Source organism: Lemur catta, chromosome 2 (genome assembly GCF_020740605.2).
Source record: "Lemur catta isolate mLemCat1 chromosome 2, mLemCat1.pri, whole genome shotgun sequence".
In the NCBI taxonomy this organism is placed as follows: domain Eukaryota; kingdom Metazoa; phylum Chordata; class Mammalia; order Primates; family Lemuridae; genus Lemur; species Lemur catta.
This window is the reverse complement of record NC_059129.1, coordinates 103,715,019-103,737,290: the sequence shown is the minus strand read 5'-3', so window position 1 is coordinate 103,737,290 and position 22,272 is coordinate 103,715,019. Positions and strand designations below refer to the sequence as shown.

Below are 22,272 nucleotides of genomic sequence, written 5' to 3'. Positions count from 1 at the left end.
TTAAATATATTCCTACCAGAGAGGTCCCCAATCCCCTAGGTAATCTATGTGCTAGAGGTAGGGAAAGGACAGTCCTGCTGCCATTCTTTAGTCCAAATGTACTTTTTGAAATTAGTAAGGGTATTTTCAAGATTCCAGAAGATATTTTATTAGCACATTGAGCCAAATATGTTTTCGTTACTTCGTGATTACAGAAACCATAGCAGTCTATGTCTATCTATTTGTATAGACAATATCATACCTGGGGGTATGGGGTAGTCTAAATGTAAAAGGGCTCCTATTCTGCCTTCAATGAACGTGTTTCAGTGTGCGGCGTCTAGTCTTCCACGATGCATGTAGTCCTCTGCTGGCCTAGCACTGTTGCCAGGGCCACTGTGCGCTGGCTGCTGTGGGTTTGCACCTGTGAGTGTTGTTGTTACATGTGTTCTGCTCTTCTCTCCCTCTCCTGCCGCTGCCTTGCTTCACCAGAGAGAGCCGCAGGTCTCTGCTGCCGCCTAGTAGTTCCCTGTCACAAAGGGATGCCAAGGCTTACCGATCTGTCTGTCAAAACCAAAGATGTCTGGGAAATCCCTCGAGAATCCCTGCAGTTGATCAAGAGACTGGGCAATGGGCAGTTTGGGGAAGTATGGATGGGTATGCTGAGACTCAATTACTCTATTATTAACCTCCTTGTTTGGGTAATACCAAATATCAAAGATGGAAGGTGGAAATAAATACTTTATGACCAGGAAGAAAGTTTGAATTACTAATAGTGAGGAATATAATTTTTATTTTTATTTAAAAATTCTGGAATTTCTAGAAAAGAGACAGTAAGTGGACAAAATTGCAAAATTGGCAAATGGCTCAAGTTGTGCTGTTATCTGAGCCTCAATTCATAATTCAGGCCACACCTGTAATCCCAACACTTTGGGAGGCTGAAGCGAGAGGATCGCTTGAGCCCAGGAGTTGAAGGTTGCAGTGAGCTGTGATGACACCACTGCACTCTAGCCTGGGCAACAGAGTGAGACCCTGTCTCAAAAAACAAAAGAAAAAAATTCATAAACCAGCAAATGGCACAAAGGAATGTTTCAACCTGCATAAAAAGTCTTACCCTCCATTTACAATGGCAAATATTTGTTGAATGTCACCCTAAAGGGCAAGTCACCTTCCATCTTTCCTAGTGCATGCATAATTATGGATTATAAGGACTGTGTTTTCTTTATTAATTCCTTTTCCTATAGAAAAAGCTGATGGTTTGTGTTTTAACTTAACTGTGATTGCATCAAGTTGTACCCCACAAACTTCTGGATTGGCTAAAGATGCTTGGGAAGTTGCACGTGGTTCCTTGTTTCTGGAGAAGAAGCTGGGTCAGGGGTGTTTCGCTGAAGTGTGGCTTGGTAAGGCAGAGGGCACGTTTTGTTTTGGCTGCATCTCAAAGCCAATTTAAAAGGACAGTTTTGAACAAAAACACATAACACAGCCATTGGGACAAAGACACTTAACCTGGATAACTAGACGGGCACAGACCATTCGGATTTTCAGAATGTGGTGATACTTTGCTGTGCTTATCTATCCTACATCATGTGGTTAATTAAGGCACCCACAGAACAAGAAACCAATACGTTATGAATCTGGTGTTTTCTCTTCCAAAGAAATGGGAAGGTAAGATACCGTATATGGGCAGCCATAGAGAAAGACTGTGAGATTTTGCTCAATGGGTCTGGATTTGAATCCTTACTGGCTGATTAACCATGAATAAGATGCTTATTTAACCTCTTCGAGTCTCAGTTTTTTCATCTGTAAAATTGGAATGATAACTGCTTCATAGAATTGTGTTTAGGATTACATGGGACAGTATGTTTAAAGGCCCTTGCAAGATAGTAGGTATTTAGTAGACATGCACACTTCTCTTTATTTGGTGTCATTGAGAAGACTGACTGCACTGGGCCCTTGAAATTGCCTTATTAACCCTTTTAGGTCAGTTGCAGCTTTGCTTAGAGGTAATTCATGGACTTAGGCCCCACCCAGAAACATCTCTCATAAGACAATATTGATGCTTATGGAATCCTTCCTCCTTCCTTAGAGTCCATTAAAAACAATATAGCTAGATAACTATTGTTATATGTGAGGATATATAGGTCTTTAGGTGTGGTCTGCATTAAAAGAGTTCAATTAAAGCACTTAATACAGAGTCTGGCAAGTGGTAAGTCCTAGATAGATAGATAATAGATATGCACTCAGACATACACATGTATGTGTATGTGTTAGCTATTAGAATAAGGAATCCACATTATTGTGTCCATCTCTCTCTGGACTTTATCTCAAGTACTGTAAAATATATTTATATGGCTTTCTTCTCCCTCATCCACCTAATTTATAATGAAATTGTAGGTCCTGAACATTTTCACAGATTGATTGCCATACTATAAAAAAAAATTTTCCCTGGGGCCACCGTGTTTTATTATGAAAATTGAATGAAAATTTTGAAAACAAAATGATCCTTTCTAATTTAATGAAAAATTTGTTGGTTTTTATTGTTTTCTGTGTGTGAGTTATATGCAACTCATGTGACACTAAAATCAATTTTTACACTGCATACCAATTAAGTTGTATGTGACTCACAGCTACTTAATTGAATTTGTTTCAGAGGATTGAGTCTTCATATGCTTCACAAGGCCCCAGGCTCAAAACTAGCATGAATTAAATACAACTCACATGGCAGTTAATGTGTTAATCAAATCACTCACACAATGAAGATGAATCCCTACAAAAAACTTTTTCAAACTTTACAATTATCAACTTTAAATCATTACACATACCATTAACATTTTATTTGCTGCTAAATGTAAAACAACATGCACATCACAATTGGGATGGTTATCTATGTAATTAACCAGGTGGTTGTTAGTAAGGAAGACCTCACTGTGTTTAAAATTTTGGGGTGCCAACACTTAAATAGCAAAGTTTACTTAGAAATTTTCAAATTTCCCATGTATACTTAGTAGGCAGATATTTTATGAGATTTAAATGAACTGTTCTTTAAGCCACTTGTTTTTTCATAATTTCTATTTTTGTAGGTTGTATATTATATGAACCATGTTTTTAACAGGATAACAAGAATTGCTCCAACTTACAGAATTCTTAAATTCTAAAATCAGTTATATTACATATAAAAATAAATCTTAATTTAAACCAGTCTTCTTTTTCAAATAGAAAATAACATAATCTAAATTAGTATATTTCTTTTCCCCTTATAAAGTTATTATTCAAAGTCATAGGACTGATAATGGAATAGACATAGAACCTAGGTTTGGTTTTGTTTAATGAAAGATACACCAAAGGTAATCCAGTTCCATTCCTATGTTTTACAGATGAGGTAACTGGTGATGATCATAAACCAGGTGGTGGCTTCAAATCTGCTAGATTTTTTTAACATGTTCAGTTTAAACATTTCTGTTCCCTTGTTACTGCTGTCTGATGTTCCCAGTCGATTTGATAGAAGCCATTGTTCTTGTGGCTGACCATCAGGAAACCTGAGGAGTTTGCCTTACCTGGCTGAAGTATTGGCAAGGAGACTGTGTACCCCTTGCCAGTGCTTATCAGCATGCAGGGCTCAACTGTGCAAGGACTCAGTGAAGTCACTCATCCATTGCAGACAATTGAAAGTCTAGAGTTAATTCCCAAACATCCTCAGTGTCGCCATATTTTTTTAAATGGCACGCTGCATAAACTTAATCTAATTTCTTCCATGCTCACTACCTAAAGGATGGCTATTGGGTGGCCAGGCCTGTTTTTCGGTTTTTTTTATTTTAAGAGATGGGGGTCTCACTCAGGCTAGAGCGCAGTGGCACTATATATACCTCACTGCAATCTTGAACTCCTGGGTTCAAGCAATCCTCCCACCTTGGCCTCCCCAGTAGCTAGGAGTACAGGCTCATGCCACCACGGCCAGGCCTGTTCTAACCCCTGGACTTCCATCACTATAAATGGGGGTTCAGAGTGTTCAGTATAAATTTTTACCCATATGACTGAGCCAGAAAAAGAGTGATATATTTCAAAATAAGAAAAAAATCAAATGGATGATAAAGTTTAATATAGCTATAGCCATAAATAGACACATTTTTCCTGTTGAAATACTTGACAGAGTCCTTGCAGTTGACCATCTTCCACAAAAACTATATTAAGTTTCTTTAAACTTAAAATCTAACTTTATGCAAATAACTGTTGGTCAAAAACTCTTTTTCCGCCATCAAAAGAGGATCTTTGGTTTGACTTGATATTGTGGGATGTTTGTAGGTACCTGGAATGGAAACACAAAAGTAGCCATAAAGACTCTTAAACCAGGCACAATGTCCCCTGAATCCTTCCTCGAGGAAGCGCAGATCATGAAGAAGTTGAAGCATGACAAGTTGGTCCAGCTCTACGCAGTGGTGTCGGAGGAGCCCATCTACATTGTCACCGAGTATATGAATAAAGGTTGGGTGACACCCCTCCTGTCTCCACCTCACAGAGCCTTACAGGGGTTGTTCTGGGGAGAGAAACGGAGCTGCCTGCTTGCTTGTCTCCTGGTTTCTGCATGAGTCAAGTATTCCCATCAGGAAGCACCAGTTGTGTGCTTATTAATGAAAACGTTTTAAAAACAGACTAACTTTGAGTTTGCCCCCCAAATCCTTATGAAATCCAGTACCTTTTGTATGTTTCACAGATCAGAAATTCAAGCTCCATAATTAAAACATTCATGTTTAATATCAAGGGTGATACAGAGGGCTATGATAGTTTGCTGTTATTTTGAATGTAGTGGCTTTTGTTAAATTTCCTTTTTGCACGGCTAAACAATTAATATCAGATGCTGGTCTCTGGACTAAGTTTAGTCTTCATCATTTCAACATCTTATTTTTTTCCAGCTCTCTTCTTAAACATCAGATGATTAAATGACATACTTTTTTTTTTCTGTCAAGCACAGAGTTCCAGGAAGTAAATGACATGCTTTTAAAGAGCACATTTTATTCTCATATTCTCTCTCTCTCTCTCTCTCTCTCTCTCTCTCTGTCTTTTTAATCAAACCAGTATTGTTGGGGGTAAAGCTAAAGATCACTTTGTTTTGGAAAAATAGACAAACCAAACAAAAAACAGCCTTAAAAGGCAATGCATTGCACATCAGAGAATGCCAGTGTAATTTTTCTTTTCGACATATTTTCTTTTAAAATATAATTGGAATTTTTTCCTGGCAGAATATTTCTTCTTTGTATCTGGGGTTATTTTGTAAATAACTTTGTGATTAAAGCATAAAATATCACTGATGACCATCATCAGCCTCCAGCTTCTGCAAATGATTATTTCTGCCTTGGTGTCAGTTCTAAGCCTCCTTGGGCTATGTTAGAATAGTGGCTCTGAAGCTCCAGCTGTTTTGTTTCAGATGATGTCTGATTTAAGGCTTGGCTGGCTATAATCTAATTAGGTCAACTGTCTGCCCTGCCCATATTCCTCAGCTATCCTTGTCTTGATTTAAGATCTGTAAATGAGCCAGCCCAGTGATCGCAAACTTTACCTCGTATTAGAATCACCTGCAGGGCTTCTTAAAACACAGATTTCTGGACCCAAACTTCAGAGTTTCTGATTCAGTACAGCTAGGTTGGGCCCCGAGAATTTGCATTCCTAACAAGTTCTCTGGTAATGCTGTTGCAGCCGGTCCTGGGACACAGTTTTGGACACTCAGCTAGGTTGCATTCTCCCCACATCAGTCCTGTGTGTGGGCTGCCTGGGGGCTGAGACTGAGGTGGTGCAGTTCTTCACATGTTCCTCTTAAAGGGAGATTAAGTTCCATTTCTTCCAGTTTTATCAAATTCTTGTTGTTGTCCTTAGAAATGGAATCAATGCTGTTTATTTTTAAAAGCTAAAGCTGTTGCTTTTCAATGCGTAGAATTTTTTCTATTCTGGTTTTTATATAAACCTTTTTTTCCCATTGATGGCATTATTTCATTCAACTACCTTATCACACTTCTAATAATAAAAAAACAAATATAGTCCTCTGTTGGGAACTTTTATCTTTCAAAGCAAATTGAAATGGTTTTATGTTTTGTTCATAGGAAGTTTACTTGATTTCTTAAAAGATGGAGAAGGAAGAGCTCTGAAATTACCAAATCTTGTGGACATGGCAGCACAGGTAGGCCCTGTGGGGTACCTTGATTTGTGCCGTAGATTTAACAATGCGTGAGTGCATCAGGTCATGGTGTAACATATGAGCCCTGTTCCCTGGGTTTCCACAGGTTGCTGCAGGAATGGCTTACATCGAGCGCATGAATTATATCCACAGAGATCTGCGATCAGCAAACATTCTAGTGGGGAATGGACTAATATGCAAGATTGCTGACTTTGGATTGGCCCGATTAATCGAAGATAATGAGTACACAGCAAGACAAGGTGGGCACTTGAATGACAATAGCTCGTGATCACATCCTTCAGATCAGTTGCTTACTGCATGACCCTTCCTTCCCCCTTCCCTTCCCTTCCTCCAGAAAACACTTGAAATGTCATTTTTCAGCTGGGCTTTTGCTCCTTGATCTGGCAGGAATTTGACAGCTCTGCAGGCGGGCAACTCTGGTGGGCACAGTAGATGGATGAGATACTGCATTTTGGTGAATGGGCGTCCACTGCTGTGGCCCTCCTGGCTCATGCTGCCCTCCTCACAGCGTCCAGGCCTGAGATACTCTCCTCTTGGAGAAAGAGGGCCAGGGAAGGGCAAGGGATCAGTCAAATTCCAGCTCATCACTCAGTCAGTCAAAGTCCCAGGAGAAAACAGAAAGCACGCTCAAATTGGAGAATTTAATAAAGGAGTTTTTTACAAATGTACAGGCAGGGTCTAGGAAAGCCAACAGGGCACAGTGCAGTAGCTCAGAGCTCGTAATAGCAGGAGAACTGAGGCCTGAAAGGCAAGGGGCAGAGAGTGGGCACCGGAAGTCAGAATGGGCAGCTGTGTGGAGAGTTCTCTGCAGGGAGGGGCAGTGGGGCCGTCTGGGGACTCACGCCCTACCTCACTCCAGCCTGCTTCCCCTCTCCCGCCAAACCCAACCAGAAGCCAGAGGCCAGAGGAGCCAGTGATGGGTCCAGAGCAGGGAGGAGGGGATGGAAAGAGGGTCTAGAGAGACTACGGGAGATAACAGCAGAGGTGGTTGGAAAGTCCCTTGCATCATCTCCCTCCCCCCTACTCCCTGCAAAAATTCATAGACATTAGCCTTTCAGTAAAATACATCCCAACCCAGCAGCCACTCCAGTGGGGCAACTTTGCAGGTGCTATTACAGCACCAAATACCAGGAAGGAATTCCCAGGGGTATTTTCTGTCTTCCTGGATCTTCACATAGCAGTCACCAGGCAAAAGTGTGAAAAGTGTGGAATGAAGTATGCCTTTTGGAGTTGAATGTAGGTTCCTCATGTAAGAATATAATGCTTGTAACTGGGGGAAGGGAACAACTTTCACTGCTGTCTTCAACCAAAGCCTCGTCATGCTGAGCAGTGACTGGAGTGTACTACAGGGTGGTGCTTTCTGCTGAGTTCTGGCCGTCTCTGGAGTTCTCCTTTTCTTCTTCCTTCTCCTTTTGATTCTTTCATGCCAATTCTTCCCTCCTTTTCTTTGACTCAGAATGGAAACATTCTCAGCAGTTTCAAGCGATGAGGAAAAATGTTAAACTCAGACCCTGGCTGGTACAGATACTGTCCAAATGCTAAATTACATGTTGTTCAGACAGCTCAGCTAGTTGAGTTTCCCCAACACGTGGCAGTTCTTGTCCTGGAGCCAAATGCCCCCACGGCGAGCTTGCCCGCGCATCGCACACACACCCCGGTGCTGGGCCAGATGGCCTGCCGTGTCGCTCATCAAAGGCACGCTGCAGCTTTGATTGGCACTGGCGGTCCAGAGAGGAATGTGGACGTGATTTTGAGGCAAGGTGAGCCGAGGGGACCTGCCTGCCAGTGGATCTGAGCCCTGGCCTGGCTGCGGGAGTTCGCCCTGAGGCGAGTCTGTCAGATCCCCGCTCCTCAGACTCAGAGGAGGGTGGGCAAAGGTGCTGGGACATGAATATTTGATTTAGGAAGGGGCTGGAACGGAGTCGGGCGAGTGCCCTTCTGTGTGTGAGTAGAATTTCTGCCCTTTGCCTGGACTTCGGACTCGACAGGGTTTGTGGTGACACCCGTGAGCCGTGGATAAATGAGCAGCTTACAGGGCCAGGGCCCGAGCAGGCCAGCCGGGGGCTCCCGACGGGCCGGGTGTTGAGTTTGTGCCTCCCTCGCTGGCGTGAAGGCCCCCGGGCTGCGGCCCTGGGTGACTGGCGCCCCTGCGGGTGCCCTCCCGTCAAGCTGCTGCTCTGGAGCCAGGCCCAGGCTGCCCTCGGCTCTGGCCGGAGCCTTCCCGCTCACTGTGACCCCGAGCCCCGCAGCCGCCTCCGCACCCCACCGCCACGCACCCCCGGCCCCCACCCCGCCCCGTGTACCGTGTTTCCTTACTTAATTTCCAAGTCTGGGGTCCCCTCCTTCCTTCCTAAAACTTTTTTTTTCTTCTTTCTTCCCTGTCCAAATATCTTCAAATCCATGCCAAACACTGGAAAGAGATAAGTGAGAAGTAAATGAGCTGGAGCACTGCGCTGGGGGAAGCAAACAAGGCCTGTGGGTTTCCGGGATGTCCGAGGAGAATAAAAGAAATGCTGTCCTGCAGCAGAGGGGGAAAGGGACGGGCATTTATAGAATACCTTCCAAGTGCCAGGCCTGAGAGGGGACATGTGAGATCGGGGAGGGATGGAAATAGAGTTAGAGGGGCTTAGGAACTTGAACAAAGTCACGCAGCTGGTAGAATGGCAGAGCCAGGATTTGAATCCAGATAGGACTGGCCCTTTTACATCCACCCTCACGCTGTGCTGACTGCCTCCCATCAAGACAGTGATTAAAAGAAAAAATAAAAATGGAGAGGATTAGTCATAAGTCCCTTGTCCCCTCTATTTTATGAGAAAATTTTAAGGGCTACCTTCTAAGGGGCATGTGTGAGGGAGTTGAACAGCCCTTCGTTTTCCAGCTCTGGGACAACTTAGCTATTTATAAAATTCTTCCTGAGGGTCTGCCCTGCCCTGGCCTCTTTACAAGGCAGAAAGAGCCTGGTGTGTGTCTGCGGTGTCCTCTGCAGATGGCATGCATGCTGCATGCTGGAGTTTCTGCCGGGGATTAATCAGCTCCTCCAGACAGCTGGTCCACGTGCCTAATAATATTTGCACGTCGGGTTTTATGTTACCCGCAGGCCACAGCCATGCTGCATCGTGATTGTGGGAGTGCGGGCAGTGCTCAGAAATGTGTGCCAAACACAGATATTTTAAGACTGAATGACAGTTGTTTTCAAAACAGTTGTGAGTTTCTCATCTCAGGGTGCACTGAAATGTCTGTCACCCCCCTGGGTGGGCGAGGTGGCATTGCACAGGGTATAGGCTGAATTGGAATTTGGAGCTGTGTTATACGGCCCTGCCTAGGTTCTTTCCTCCAGCCACCCCACCCCACCCCCCACCCACCACTGGCCAGAGCAGAAGCCCAGGGTCAGGGAGGAGGTCAGGACCAGGCCCAGAGCCTGTGAGGGTTGGGCCTCTGTTGACAGCATTCTAGAAGCAACTGGAAATTATTTGGGATTCTTCATTCTCTATTTCCTATACACCTCACTCAATTATAGCAGATAGTTCTTCTTTAGTCATAAACTCTTTGCTAAATTCTGCCCAGTCAGGGTCTCTAAATAATGCCAACCTCAGTGATGAGTGCCTTGTCTAGGAAAGGGACTTCACTGGGAGCTACTGATTAGCACCTAAGACTGCACAGGCGCAGTCAGCAAGCCCAGGAGGAACTCGCAGGAGCATCGTCAAAGTCAGACAGAGCCGAACTCCAGCTCAACCACCGACCCATCTGGGGCCTTAGGCACATTATTTAACTTTTCCATGCTCCAGTGTGCTTATGTGTTAGGCAGAAATACATTTTAACTGCTCTGTGTATTTTTGCAAAGATTAAGTGAAACAATGCAGCTAGAGTTTTTAGCCCGGCACATAGGGAGTGGTGAATAAATGTTACCGTTCCTATTGTGATATCCAGTTCAAGACTAAGTTCTTGGGGAATAAAGGAATGAGTGAGTGCACTGTAGATACAATGTAAGGGCCCAAACACTGTTCTGGGAAGGGAGAGAGGAATCAAAGATAATTCCCACGTAGTCAGATGCTAGTAATCAGGAGAATGGAGTTACCAAAGACAGAAATGAGGGGAGATCTTATTTCCAGAGAAAGAGAATGAGTTTGGTTTTGGACTTGTTGACCTTGAGGTGGTTGTGATGGTGCGACCAAGCCCAGAGAAGTCATTCGCCTGGTCCCATTGCCACAGTGGGGTCCTGCACCTCCCAGCCCTCCCAAGGTCTGATCTCGGCCACCTGCCCGCCCCAGCACTACACCTTCCTCCCAGAATCATCCCCACAGGCCACCACGATCTGCTGTCCCTCCTGTTGTCCTCACACGTCCACACCATGCCTGTGTCCTGTGACCACTGGCATAGGTGGATGTAACCCAGCCTTGCGTCCTGAGATTCACAGCCCCTGCGGCCATTCCTTCCTTCCAAGCCCACGCAGACAGACGAGAAGCAGCGGGAGAATTCCTCACAGCCTTGAGTTTTTTTTCCCACAAGCTTTCAGGCAGCTCAGTGCTGACTAATGTTGATTTAAACCTCACGAGTTCAGATAGACCTGGCTTGTGTGTAAGAATAACTCCCATTTGTGGATACTTTATGTTTTATTGAGTCATAAGATACGTACAGTAAAATGAACAAACCTACATTGTACAACTCAATTTTTACATATGTATGTGCCCCTGAAACCACCCACAGATGAAGATGCAGCCCAGAAGACCCCCTCGTTCCCACTCCCAGTCAGTGCCCACCTCCAGAGGTAGCTTCTATTTTCCTCTGTCACCGTAGGTTAGTTTTGCCTGTAAGTGAACTTCACACACGGGAATCATTGAGTATCACACTCTGTCTGGCTTCTTTCCCATCATTGTGTCTGCGAGGTGCATCCATGTTGCTGCATGTAACTGTAGCCCTTTCCTTTTCGTGGCTGGGAAGTATTCCACTGTACACATTGTCGCAGTTTATCCATTCTACTGGATGAACCTTTGGAGGTGTTTCCAATTTGGGGGCATTATAAATCAGCTATGGTGGTACACATATGCCCTCGTGTCTCTGGGGCATGTTGCCAGGTGGAATTGCTGGTCACAGGGCAAGCTTGGGCTACCAATTGTCATTACTCACTAACAGATTTGGTGGACATATCTTTAAAGGGAAACCACCCAGTCACCGTGTCAGTTACCAGTGTTGTACTTCGCCAGGGTACTAGTGAGGCAGCCTAGTGAGCCCAGGAACCAGGGGTTGGAAGTTAGGGGTCTGGGTTTGAACCAGCTCTGTCCTCCTTGCAAAGCTTGGTGTCCCCAGACAGATCATTCAACCTTCTGGAGCCTCGCTTTTATCGGCTGTAAAATGGAGATACTAATCACCTCATATAATTAGTGTGAGAATTAAATGGGCTGTCTATAAAAGTTCTTTAAGAGCTGTGAAATATAAAAATCATTTTTATAACCTCAACTTTTGTGTTTGACATGTACTTTCCTTGAAAAGGGTCTTTATTTTATTACCTAAAACATTTTTAAAGAAAAAGACTTAGTAATCAATAGAGAAGAAGGAATCAATTTTTCAAGAAAAAAAATACTATTTCATTATTTTATAGGCTGGGCCAGTCTATTTATCTGAGCAGTCACATGTTGATACCAACTGCATCCCCCAAGGGACCCTCCACGCTGAACACAGCTGGGAGTCAGCTGTCCACTGCCTTCCTCTCCGGCCCACTTGGTCTGTTTTCTCATGCTGGTCTTTTCTGTTGTGAACTAGCCCTGCCTCCGTGCTGCCTCTGTTGTTTTCAATCTTGTCAAGTCTGAGGATCAGGTGGGCATTCTCAGCAATTCACTGATGCGTGTGCTTGCACACGTCAACACGTGCAGTGTGGGTACAGCCACACATGTGCATGAGCACTATTGTAGCAATTCTCCTGAGTATCTGCGCACCAGTCTTACTGCTTCTCTACAGAAGAGACTTGGCTTAAAGACCAGCAAAGGGCCCTCATGGACACAGAGCACAGAACAGGTATTTAATGAATATTTGTTTACACCAATGGAAATAGCCAAGGTCACCAACCCCTCTCCACACTCTTCCCAGACATGCCTCCTGCTCTCTAAGCAATATACACAGCTCCCCCTGGGAACCAGGGCTACAAGAACCTCCAGAAAAGCTTGTTTGTTAACATCGATATTCCCTGCACATTGCAAGGTTGTCTTTGGGGTGGTGGGAAGCACAGGAGCTTTGGAGCTAAATAAGCCTGTGTTCACATCCTGACTCTGCCATATTCTCAGAGTGTAAGCTCTGGCCTCTCTGAGCCTCAGCTTTCTCATCTGCAAAATAGGATTGTTGTTGGTTACCTTTCCAGTGGTTGTAAGGATTAGAGGAGACAATTATTAGACACTGTTGGCATTATTGACTCCTACCAGCTCCTCCCAGCAGCACTTTGCTTGGTGTGTTTGGATAGCCAGAATTCTTCTCTTCTTCCCACACCTGCTCCAACCCTCCCAAAGATGACGGGGCCTCCCTTGGTTAAGAGCATGGATAAAATCAAATTATCTTGGTGTGAATCCTAGCATTGCTGCTAATTCTATGTGAGATCTTGGACAAGTTACTTAATCTCCCTGAGCCTTTATTTCCTCCTCTGAAAATAGGGGTAACAGTTACTTATGTCATAGAATTGTGTGGTTTCCCCGGGAATAGCCATAAAGCACTTAGCACAAAACAGACGCTGAGCTGATAGTTGCAGTTGGTAGTTGTAGTAATAGTAATGTTGTCATTGATCCAATGGGTACTAATCTCTGTGTGTGTCTCACACACACATACAAGTGCCACTTTGGGTTTTCCTGACCCGTTCCCACCAGAGCTCCTCCCATCTGCAATATCTGCCTCTATAACCCTCCCTCCTGGTTAGAGTCATCTTGAAGGACGGGACATGGAGTTGCTGTGTGGTTTTGCTTGCTTGCTTTGTTTTTAAGTTCTAAATTAATGATATTAGAATTGTTGCTGAGGAAGCAAACGTGAAGGCAAAATAATCTTTGGATCTTTGGAATGTATGTAGAAATAGGGACATTCCGATCTTTGTATACGACTGCTGTGAGTTTAGGTTTATGTATTAAATAGAAGAAGAAAAATGCTTCTGTTCAAATGTTCCCAGTATTGAGGGTTTAAATTGAATAGATTATTGTCTGGAGGAAAATTCACGTATAAATTAGACTAGGAAGAATTCCTAATTGTTGCAGTTTTCATGTTAATTATTTCATGTTAAAAAATTGTTACTGCATAAATTAACACATTCTTTCATAGAGAACATATTTTAGAAAGATTTGTTACTTTAATAACTCTTTGTGTATTAGAAATCCCAGATGCCTGTACTAATTAAATATAATCAGATTTTAGATTCAAAAAGCACAGTAGCCATTTAACACAAACAAGCAGGCAGCTAGGTTGACAAACACAGTCAGGAAGAAGTGGATCCCTGTTTCTTTTAAATTTTGAATTTCACATTCAGAACTGTGAATTCCTGTCCTTCCTTTGTATTACAAAGACTGGGGATTATTAGACTCAGAGCACCAGCTTTGCAGCTCAAGGGCTCCTGCAGAATTATTAATCAGCCGCTTCTGAGGCCCCTGTAATCCGGTGGCAGATCAAGGCTGATCTCTCCATGAGATGCCCTCCCTCTGCCCCCATCAGCACATGAATTTCTTGTTCTCTGTCAACAGCAGCATTGCCATTCCCTCACAGTGCGCTGTGACCTGAACAGCAAATGTCAGGGGAGGGAAGCGGGGGAAAAAAACCTTTTAATTATTGAATTTAATCTAATTCTTCCCCTGCTAGAGAAGCAAACCATCCTTTGACAAAAAGCAAACCCTTTCAAATGCAAGCCATTGTTTTAAGTACTAAGCAGGAAACTCCTTAGTTCCTAGTTCCAGTGCCGCCATGAAATGACCAGACCACACCCCCGTGCCCATGTTGGGAGTTTATCATCCTGCCGGCTGTCTGGGGAGAGGCCCCGGGGGCATGGGGGACGTCCCCTGCAGAATGTCCTGCCCTCCAAGAGGTCAGACACGTCTTTCCCGCTGAGCTGAGTTGCATGCCTGAACCATGCTGCTTGCAATCAAGCTTCCAGAGCCCGAGTTCGGTACACTTCAGTCACTAGGCAGAAAAGCTCCTTCATTTGTATTCTATCACTTAAAGCTCCTCGATTCCACCGCATTTCTGGGAGGGACTGCTTTGTTTATCTGCTGAGCCACTGTGCAGCTTCGGGGCCCAGATTAATAGTCAGGGGGAGCAGGTCAGACTGGCAGGGAAATGGAGACGAATCGTACACCGCATCCATTTTCCTCCTGGAAAGGTTGTGTTGAAATCCAAAGATTAAAATTAAAAGAAAGGGGACTTTAAATCGCCCTTTCCTACTCCAGTCTCTCTGTTAAGATTAAAACTGTTTGGGGAAAGGAGATGAGACCCATTTCCTCCACTTCCACCCTCAGGCTGCTCTCTGACTCTGCCCCAGGATACAGATGGGCCTGATGTGGGAGCCAGCTTCTTTGAACACCTTTCTTCTTTATCTGTGCTGCTTTATCTCGGTTCCTTTGTGCTGTTTTGGGCAGAGCCTTACTTAGGGGGTGGTTTTTGAATGGTCAAGAGCAAAATCCTCTGTTTGCCCATTTCACTTTTAGGATTCCTTGGTAATCGTTAAGAAGGAAGCAGATGGTCACCCTCTGTGATTTTAAAGTGTGTAAATAGGAACTACAGGCTGCCATCAAACATCAAAAATGTCATTTGGCTTCCTTGTCTTGCTTTGCTGGCGAAAAGAACTACTGCATTTGCATCATCTGGATAATCAGAGACAGGCAATGCATATGAAAACTGCCCCAGCTTTGAAGCCTTCATTTCCTCCAGCAACAGAGGGTGCTCGACATCATCTCTCTGGTCTCCCCAGTGGAGGTCCCATAGCACGGGCACTGTGCCAGATTGGCAGTGGGGGGCAGTTTAAAAAGCAGCCCCGAAGTGGTGCTTGTCTCCCGAATATCCTCTCATCCTTTGTTTTCTTCTGAACTCCCAATCAAGCCCCAGCATGACCTCCAACTGTTCCCAAGCAGTATCCCCAAACCCAGGGTTGTCCTGGCTGCTGGCACGCTGTGTGGCATGAAGTCAGACTGACTCAGGCCACTGCCTCTTCCAGGGGTGACTGGGTTCTTAGAATCATTTCTATGTTGAGCTGCCTCCCAGACATCTATCTGTGACTCAGGTGAGTTCTCACCACCCTGAGCAGCAGCACGCAGATGGTTACAGAGTTCTGCACGCAGCTTTCTTGTCTTTTGTTCTGGATCAGAAGTCCACAGATGTGGTATTTATCTGATTGAGGCTGTGAATCAGAATTTTTATTCTGATATTGCTTCCTCTTTGGCTCCTGGAAAGCTGGCAGGATAATTGGAATTATTCAGAGCCTCAGTGTTCTGGAACAGCAAACAGCGTTCTCCTTTCCCCAGTTCCATCCAAGGCAACCACTTAAATAAGCCCCATAACACGGTCTGTGCATCAGGGAAGGTCCCCTTGGTGGTTCTCAGATTTCCTTCCTAAGAGTAAAGGGACCAAACACCCATGATTTCAGGAGATGCTCATTAATTTTATTCTTTACTTCCGTGTTGCCCCTGAGAATTGTCCTGGGTTGTCACTGGTCACCACTGCAAGGAGGGTAATGGGGAAAGACAGGCAGCCCAGTGCATCCTCCCTTCATCTCTGACTCCCCCATAGGTATTTAGGAGGAATGTCACAGCCTCCATGGAAGGTCTCATGCCCTTCCACAGTTCATCTTCTTGCCTGTCCTTTTGACGGCAGGACCCCAGGGTTAACGCCTGGACTCCCGCCTCGTCCCCACTCTCCCTAGTAGCCGAGTCTATGCCCCTCTGTCCTCTGGTTGTCCTAGGTTATGTTTTTAATACCCATTGATGGACCTTTCACCCCTCTCAGCCTGAATATTCCATCCATGGCATCAAGCCAACCAGATTTGGGTCTGTGCCTAGTTAATCAACCTTGTCTTTGTGATATGTTCAGGCCCAGCTTCTGGTCCTAGGTGCTTGTCTTCCTTGGCCTAACTTCATCCTTCCTCCACCCACGTCCCCAGTGGGACAGCAATCCTCCTCACTCCCTGTCTGCTTCCTTGCCAAACTCCCTGCCCACTATTATGCTGAAACCGCAAATGGAATATAATCTCAACCCATTGTGCCATTTACTTTTCATTTATTTTTATTTTAGAAACTTGGGGCTAAAACTTATAAACTTAAAGTAGAAATTTTGAGAGAATGTGTCACCAGGGATGACTGGAAAACACACAGTTGTCTTACTTCAGAAGCATCTGGGAAATCTGAAAGTCATTCCCTTGGCCTAGTATGGAAAATCTTGAGTTTTGTTGTGCCAAGTTTCACTGGGTTTGAAATCATTGTTTGGTTTGAATAACCACAAAGCTCCAGGTCAGGTCAGCTTTGATTTTGCTTCCTTTACAGGATATCCTGTCCTCGTCCCGCCTCTCACCTCCCCCCATGTAACCAACTTCCTGTTATTGGCAGAGCTCATGATTTCTTTTCTTTTCTTCCCCAGGGTAACTTTAAAGTTGCACATTATTAAATATTGTATATAATATGAGTTTGTGGCTTCATAATTAAAGAGGGCTCTGGGTGGCTCTTTGGTTCAGAAAAAGTATCTATTGTTGAAGCTAAAGCCACTTCTTGAAAATGCTGTTAGGGTACAGCTTGTATTCTCTGTAGGAAGGATTTGGCTTCTTTTATTCTGACTGGCTTCACCTTTTCCTCCTTGGCCTAGTTTTTCAGCCAGAGGGAATATTCTCTGAAACAAGGCTATGGAATTGGCCTGGGGACCAGGGAAAAAAAAAAAAACTGGTCAGTCTAGCTCCCCACTAAGAGCCACGATGTGAGTTGGGCCCCACCCAACAGTGTGTACTGCATCATTTCAGTGTGGCCACCTCTCCCTGGAGTGCTCATTCCCTATTCACATCCTCTTTTCCTCTCGCTTCTGAGCACTCTTCTTCTAAAGCCCACGCCATAGTTTAGTTCTCTCTTGGGTTTACCTGTGAGCTCTGTGTACAGCTGCCTGGAAACTCCTACGGCCCGAAGTGACCTTGCTTGGTTTTCCCAGAAGTGCCTCACACCATGCTGGGCACTTAATGGGCACTCAATAAATTTTCAACGATTGATTGATAAGTATATTGGGTTTTCTTCAACCTCTTTCCCTCTCTTGAAGCTGGGAGAGCTTTGGCATTGCCGATGGCCTAGAGCTTTGTGGTCATTTGCCAGTGCAACTCAGTGCCTTTGCATTTCTATCCAAATAAAATAAATGCTGGTGTTGATTTAGCTATTGCCAGGTGCCACATGCTATACTGAGCCCTTTATATTAACATCTACTATAACTCTCACCACAACTTCATGAGGTTATCACCTCCAATTTACAGACAAGGAGACTGAGACTTAGGGAGGTTTTAAATAGTCACCCAGCGGATCCAGCATGCAAGCCCAGGGCTGCCTGACTCTGGAACCACTTTCCTAAATGATCATGCAGGCCCTTCCACAAGCGGCCACTCAGTCACAGCTCAGCCCACAGTTGGGCCTCTTTGCATTGTCGCTGAAGAGCATGCACGCCCTGCTTCCCAGCCAACTTATGTACACTTAGCACAGGTGGACTTGGGAGCAAAAGTATCTGCAGTCTTCATGTGAGCATTTGAAATGCCACTGCCGTCATCTTAATGCATGAAGTACAGGAAGCAACTGAATCAATTAAGAACTGTTTCTATTTGAGGGAGAAATGAAAAACAGATTCCCTGGCCACCAGGAGTAGAGGGACCTCATTAACTGGAATGTGACTGGGGGTTGAGATGGGCCATCCTGACATAATGGATGTGGCCAGTCATCCTGCTTTACTTAAAAATCCAGAGCATTCAATCAGGCTGTCCTAGAGTATGAAAGGAAGATCCTATTTCTCTAACTCTTGAAAGTGGAAAAAGTATTAGTTTGTTATACTACCATATTGTCATTCTTTGCGTTTAGTTTGAATAAGTCTGTGTAAAAGGAGAGAATTTCTTTAGCCATTAGTGTGTTGGATGAATTGCTGCCTGGGTTGACCCTTTAGCCAGTTAAAGCATTTATTGAGCAGTTGCTGTTTCACCAGCCTTAGGCACGTTACTATGGGGAAACGTAAGTATAGCCTAAAACTTGGGCTCCAGCCACAAAGGATTTACATTCTACTTAAGGAGATTTAAAAAATAACACATGTAAGAACTCGTAGAGAGACACAGAGGAGACATGGACATGGCAGAATAGTGTTATAGTGTTCAAGTGCTTGGGCTCTGGAGCCAGTCTCCTTCAGGTCAAATTCCAATTCCACCATTAACACATGTCCTTTGGCACATCATTTTTCCTCTCTGTGTTCAGTTTTCTCATCTGTAAAACAGGACTATTACTGGTATCTACCTCATGTGTACAGCACTTCACATGATGCCTGACGCTTAGCACTCGAATGCCTTATATGTTTAGCTATTGTGTTATCTACTATTATCAAGCATTAAACTGTCGTTTATAGCATTGGCTCTAAGTGCATTGGAGAGATCAGGAAGGCTGGAGTAATCACAGGTGACTTCATAAAGGAGGTGGGGCCGGGCGCAGTGGCTCACGCCTGTAATCCTAGCACTCTGGGAGGCCGAGGCGGGTAGATTGCTCGAGGTCAGGAGTTCGAGACAAGCCTGAGCAAGAGCGAGACCCCGTCTCTACTAAAAATAGAAAGAAATTATCTGGCCAACTAAAAATCTATGTAGAAAAAATTAGCCGGGCATAGTGGCGCATGCCTGTAGTCCCAGCCTACTCGGGAGGCTGAGGCAGTAGGATCGCTTAAGCCGAGGAGTCTGAGGTTGCTGTGAGCTAGGCTGACGCCACAGCACTCATTCTAGCCTGGGCAACAAAGCGAGACTCTGTCTCAAAAAAAAAACCATAAAGGAGGTAGGACTTGAGTAGGCTTTGGCTAAGCAGATGGAAGGAAAGAAGGCATTTGAACAAGCTAATGTGAAAGAAGCAAGTACAGTCCTGCCAGATGCAGGGTATAGGTCACAGGAAAGCAAACTAAATCAGATTAACTACATGTTTGGGGTAGCAAGAACCAAAGTTGAATAGATATACAGGTCTTTGAAAACCAGGTGGGGGATTTTGACTTAACGCAGTAGGGAATGAACTGTGTGGTTGGAGAGGGAGGGATGTTAGGAAGCTGCAAATTAAAGTGATTAGTGGGAAGAACAATGAGCTGAAGCCAGGAGGACTTAACAGAGGTAAAGACCCAAGTCAGATTTTAACAGTGAACTTCAAAAGGGAAGGATAAATTTGAGAGATATCAAAGAGGGAAACAAGAGGCCTTGGTAATGGACCAGATCTGGGGGTTTCAGGAGAGAGCAGGCCCAGCTGCCTTTTAGGCTTTTCACCTTGAAGCCTGGCAGAATGGTGATCTGACCCCCAGAAAGAGGATAGTAACAAAATGGATTCCATTTCTATCCTAGAATAGTAAAGTAAAAATTAGCTTTATAACTGAGTCAGTTAATGAAATTTTCCACCTAGTATAAGAATCTCTTTTATAACCTTACTCATAGTAAGATAATTTGGTGAAAAAATAAATGCAAATATGCAATTGCCATGTTTGAGTTAAAGACACAACACCCTAGAGGCTTTGTCCCTTAGATATTTGGAAATAAGGAACCAAGACTTCAGATGAGAGTCAATGTCCAAATGGTGTGTCCAGCCCATTCACGTATGATGGGCAGGGTTGGCCATAAGAGAGGGTGTGTTGCCTAAGGGACTACATGGAAAGAGAAGAGTCTGGAACACTGAGTCCTCTAAGACACCTGTAATTAGAGAGTAGGAGTGTGAAAAAGACAGTGGAGACAAATGAAATGCTTAGAAAGAAAGGAAGAATAAACTCAGAAAAAATAATTAATGCATTTCTCATAGAAATGTTTGAGCTTTACAAAGTGTTGGAGTATGCTAAGTTTTATTCCTTTGTTCCTGAGACTATTGGTATTATTCAAATGTGAGACGGTGTGCTAAAATAGCACAAATGTGACGAGAGCCACGAGTTAAATAAACATGACAGAAGTGACAACGGGAGCATAAGTTACCCATTTGCTAATTGCCGATAGACACCCGTGTGCCTTGAAATGTCATGACGCTTCTTAAGAGTTTGAAAAGTCAAAATACTTTTCCCATTCTATCTCATCACAAATCATTCTCCAGGTATTGATGTGTTCATCTTCCGTGTTTTAAAGACGAGAAAGAACAAGGTGGGAAGTCATCGCAGTTCTGCTTGTGCGCCCAGTGGCTTCCCATCACACTCAGGATGGAATCCAGAATCCTAGTACAGCTCACAAAGCCCCACAAAATCTATATCCGTGTACCTCATTTTACTATTCTTTATCGCACTTTGTGGTAGTGGACATGTATAGTAGCCATTCATTTATTTTATCTCCTCCTCAAACTAAGCTTCCAGCTCCAGGACAGCCAGAGGTGTTCCCTATTGTACTTCCAACACCAAGTACAGTGCTGGGCACACGGAGAAAACTCCAGAAATATCTGCAATAGGGAGAAAGAACAAACCAGCCCAGCAGTGGTGGGGTTTTTGTTGTTGATTTTGTGGACAAACTTTTAATAAATCCACAACCCTCTTCTTTGTCTTACTTGAAGCTTGGATGATTGTTGGCCTTATTTGAAATGAGAAAGACCAGGGCTCTGCAGCATCTAGTCACCTGCTTTCATCTCAGTCTATCAAGAAAAGGATTTTCCACTTTCTCTTTCTCTGGCCTCTTGCCGCCTTGTCTTTCTGCTGCAGCCCAGTGGCACAGGCTCATTCTCCTCACAGAGCACAGTCTGGGGCTCCCTCTAGCTCTCTCAGATCGCTGGACCCAAAGGGGATCTGAACACACCACATTTGGCCGTAAAAATGTAGAGTTTTCCAGGTGTTTTTAAGTTTCCTTAGTGTGTAGTGGCAGATGCCCTCCATCGTAGTTGGCAGTTGTCAGACCCTTAAGAAAGCATCCGGGTGGAGACACTGACACAGGTGCGTCACCCGGGATGAGAAGAGGGCTCATCGGAGGGCAGGGAGCTCATAATAAGCCCCGTGAGGAACTGCAGTTATTCAGCTTAACAGGAAGGGCTGGAAGGGCTGGTCAGCTGTCCAGCTACTCATTCATTCAGCACTCGTTTATCAAATGCCTTCTGCGCACTGGGCACTGGGCTCAGCGCTGGAGATCAGTGGTCATCCTGAAAGACAAGCTCCAGTACTCAAGCAACTCACGTACTCATTATACTTTAATAGTAACAAAGAGGAAGATGCTCTGGCAGCACAGAACTAGGAAACCTAACCCAGTCTTCAGTGATCAGGCACAGGTTCCCCGTGTGAGTAACACTTAGGCTAAGAGCAAAGGAGGAGTAGGAATTAGCCACAAGGTGGGGAGTTTTAACAAAAGGAACAGCCTGTCCTATGGCCCTGAAGCCGGTAGGAGGTTGAGATTTGCAAAGCAGTCAAAGAATGGCAATGGAGAGTTGTGGGGTAAAGAGGGGAGCAGAGGAAGGCAAGTCTGGGATGACAAGAAGAGTCTGGAGAAGGAGGTAGGGACAGATCGTGCACGCAGATTCAGTTGGAAGGCTCCTCCAGCGTCCGGGCAGGTGATGCTGAACTCGTGAGGACTAGAGCGAGGGTAGAGAAGGTGAAGAGGACTAGACATGTTCAAGAGTATGACACAGTCAGGATTTAATGGGTTTTGTATGGAAATGGAGGGTGACAAAGCAGGAGAGGCTAAAGATCATCTAGTGAAGATGCATTGAGCTCTTCCTCCAGGCAGGCGCTGAGCTGGTATCTGAGTGCACAGCGACGGAAAATTAGTGTCTGGATGAGGATGAATCTTGGGATTTTGGTATCATCAACTGGGTGGTTTACAAAGGCAGCAAAGATTGAAAAAGAAGCCGTATTGTGGGGAAGATAAATTTTGGCCGTTGTATTTGAGGAGCCTTTTGAGACATCCCAGTGGAGACATTGAGGAGGAAATTGGTTACACAAGTCAGGAACTCAAGAGAGAGGTCTCATCC

General features: G+C 44.5%; 1 protein-coding gene across 4 annotated transcripts in view; it reads left to right on the top strand.

The window, feature by feature from the left end:
• FYN (FYN proto-oncogene, Src family tyrosine kinase) overlaps nucleotides 1-22,272 on the top strand; it is a 195,689-nt gene that overhangs the window by 157,573 nt on the left and 15,844 nt on the right. For 2 of the 4 annotated variants that reach the window (XM_045544197.1, XM_045544198.1), the window contains 4 exons: nucleotides 469-633; nucleotides 4,276-4,455; nucleotides 6,066-6,142; nucleotides 6,246-6,399. In XM_045544197.1, the coding sequence (XP_045400153.1) occupies nucleotides 469-633; nucleotides 4,276-4,455; nucleotides 6,066-6,142; nucleotides 6,246-6,399 (576 nt within the window). Of the gene's footprint in view, nucleotides 1-468; nucleotides 634-1,220; nucleotides 1,377-4,275; nucleotides 4,456-6,065; nucleotides 6,143-6,245; nucleotides 6,400-22,272 lie in introns of all 4 variants that reach the window. The other 2 variants (XM_045544199.1, XM_045544200.1) reach the window with 2 other exon arrangements.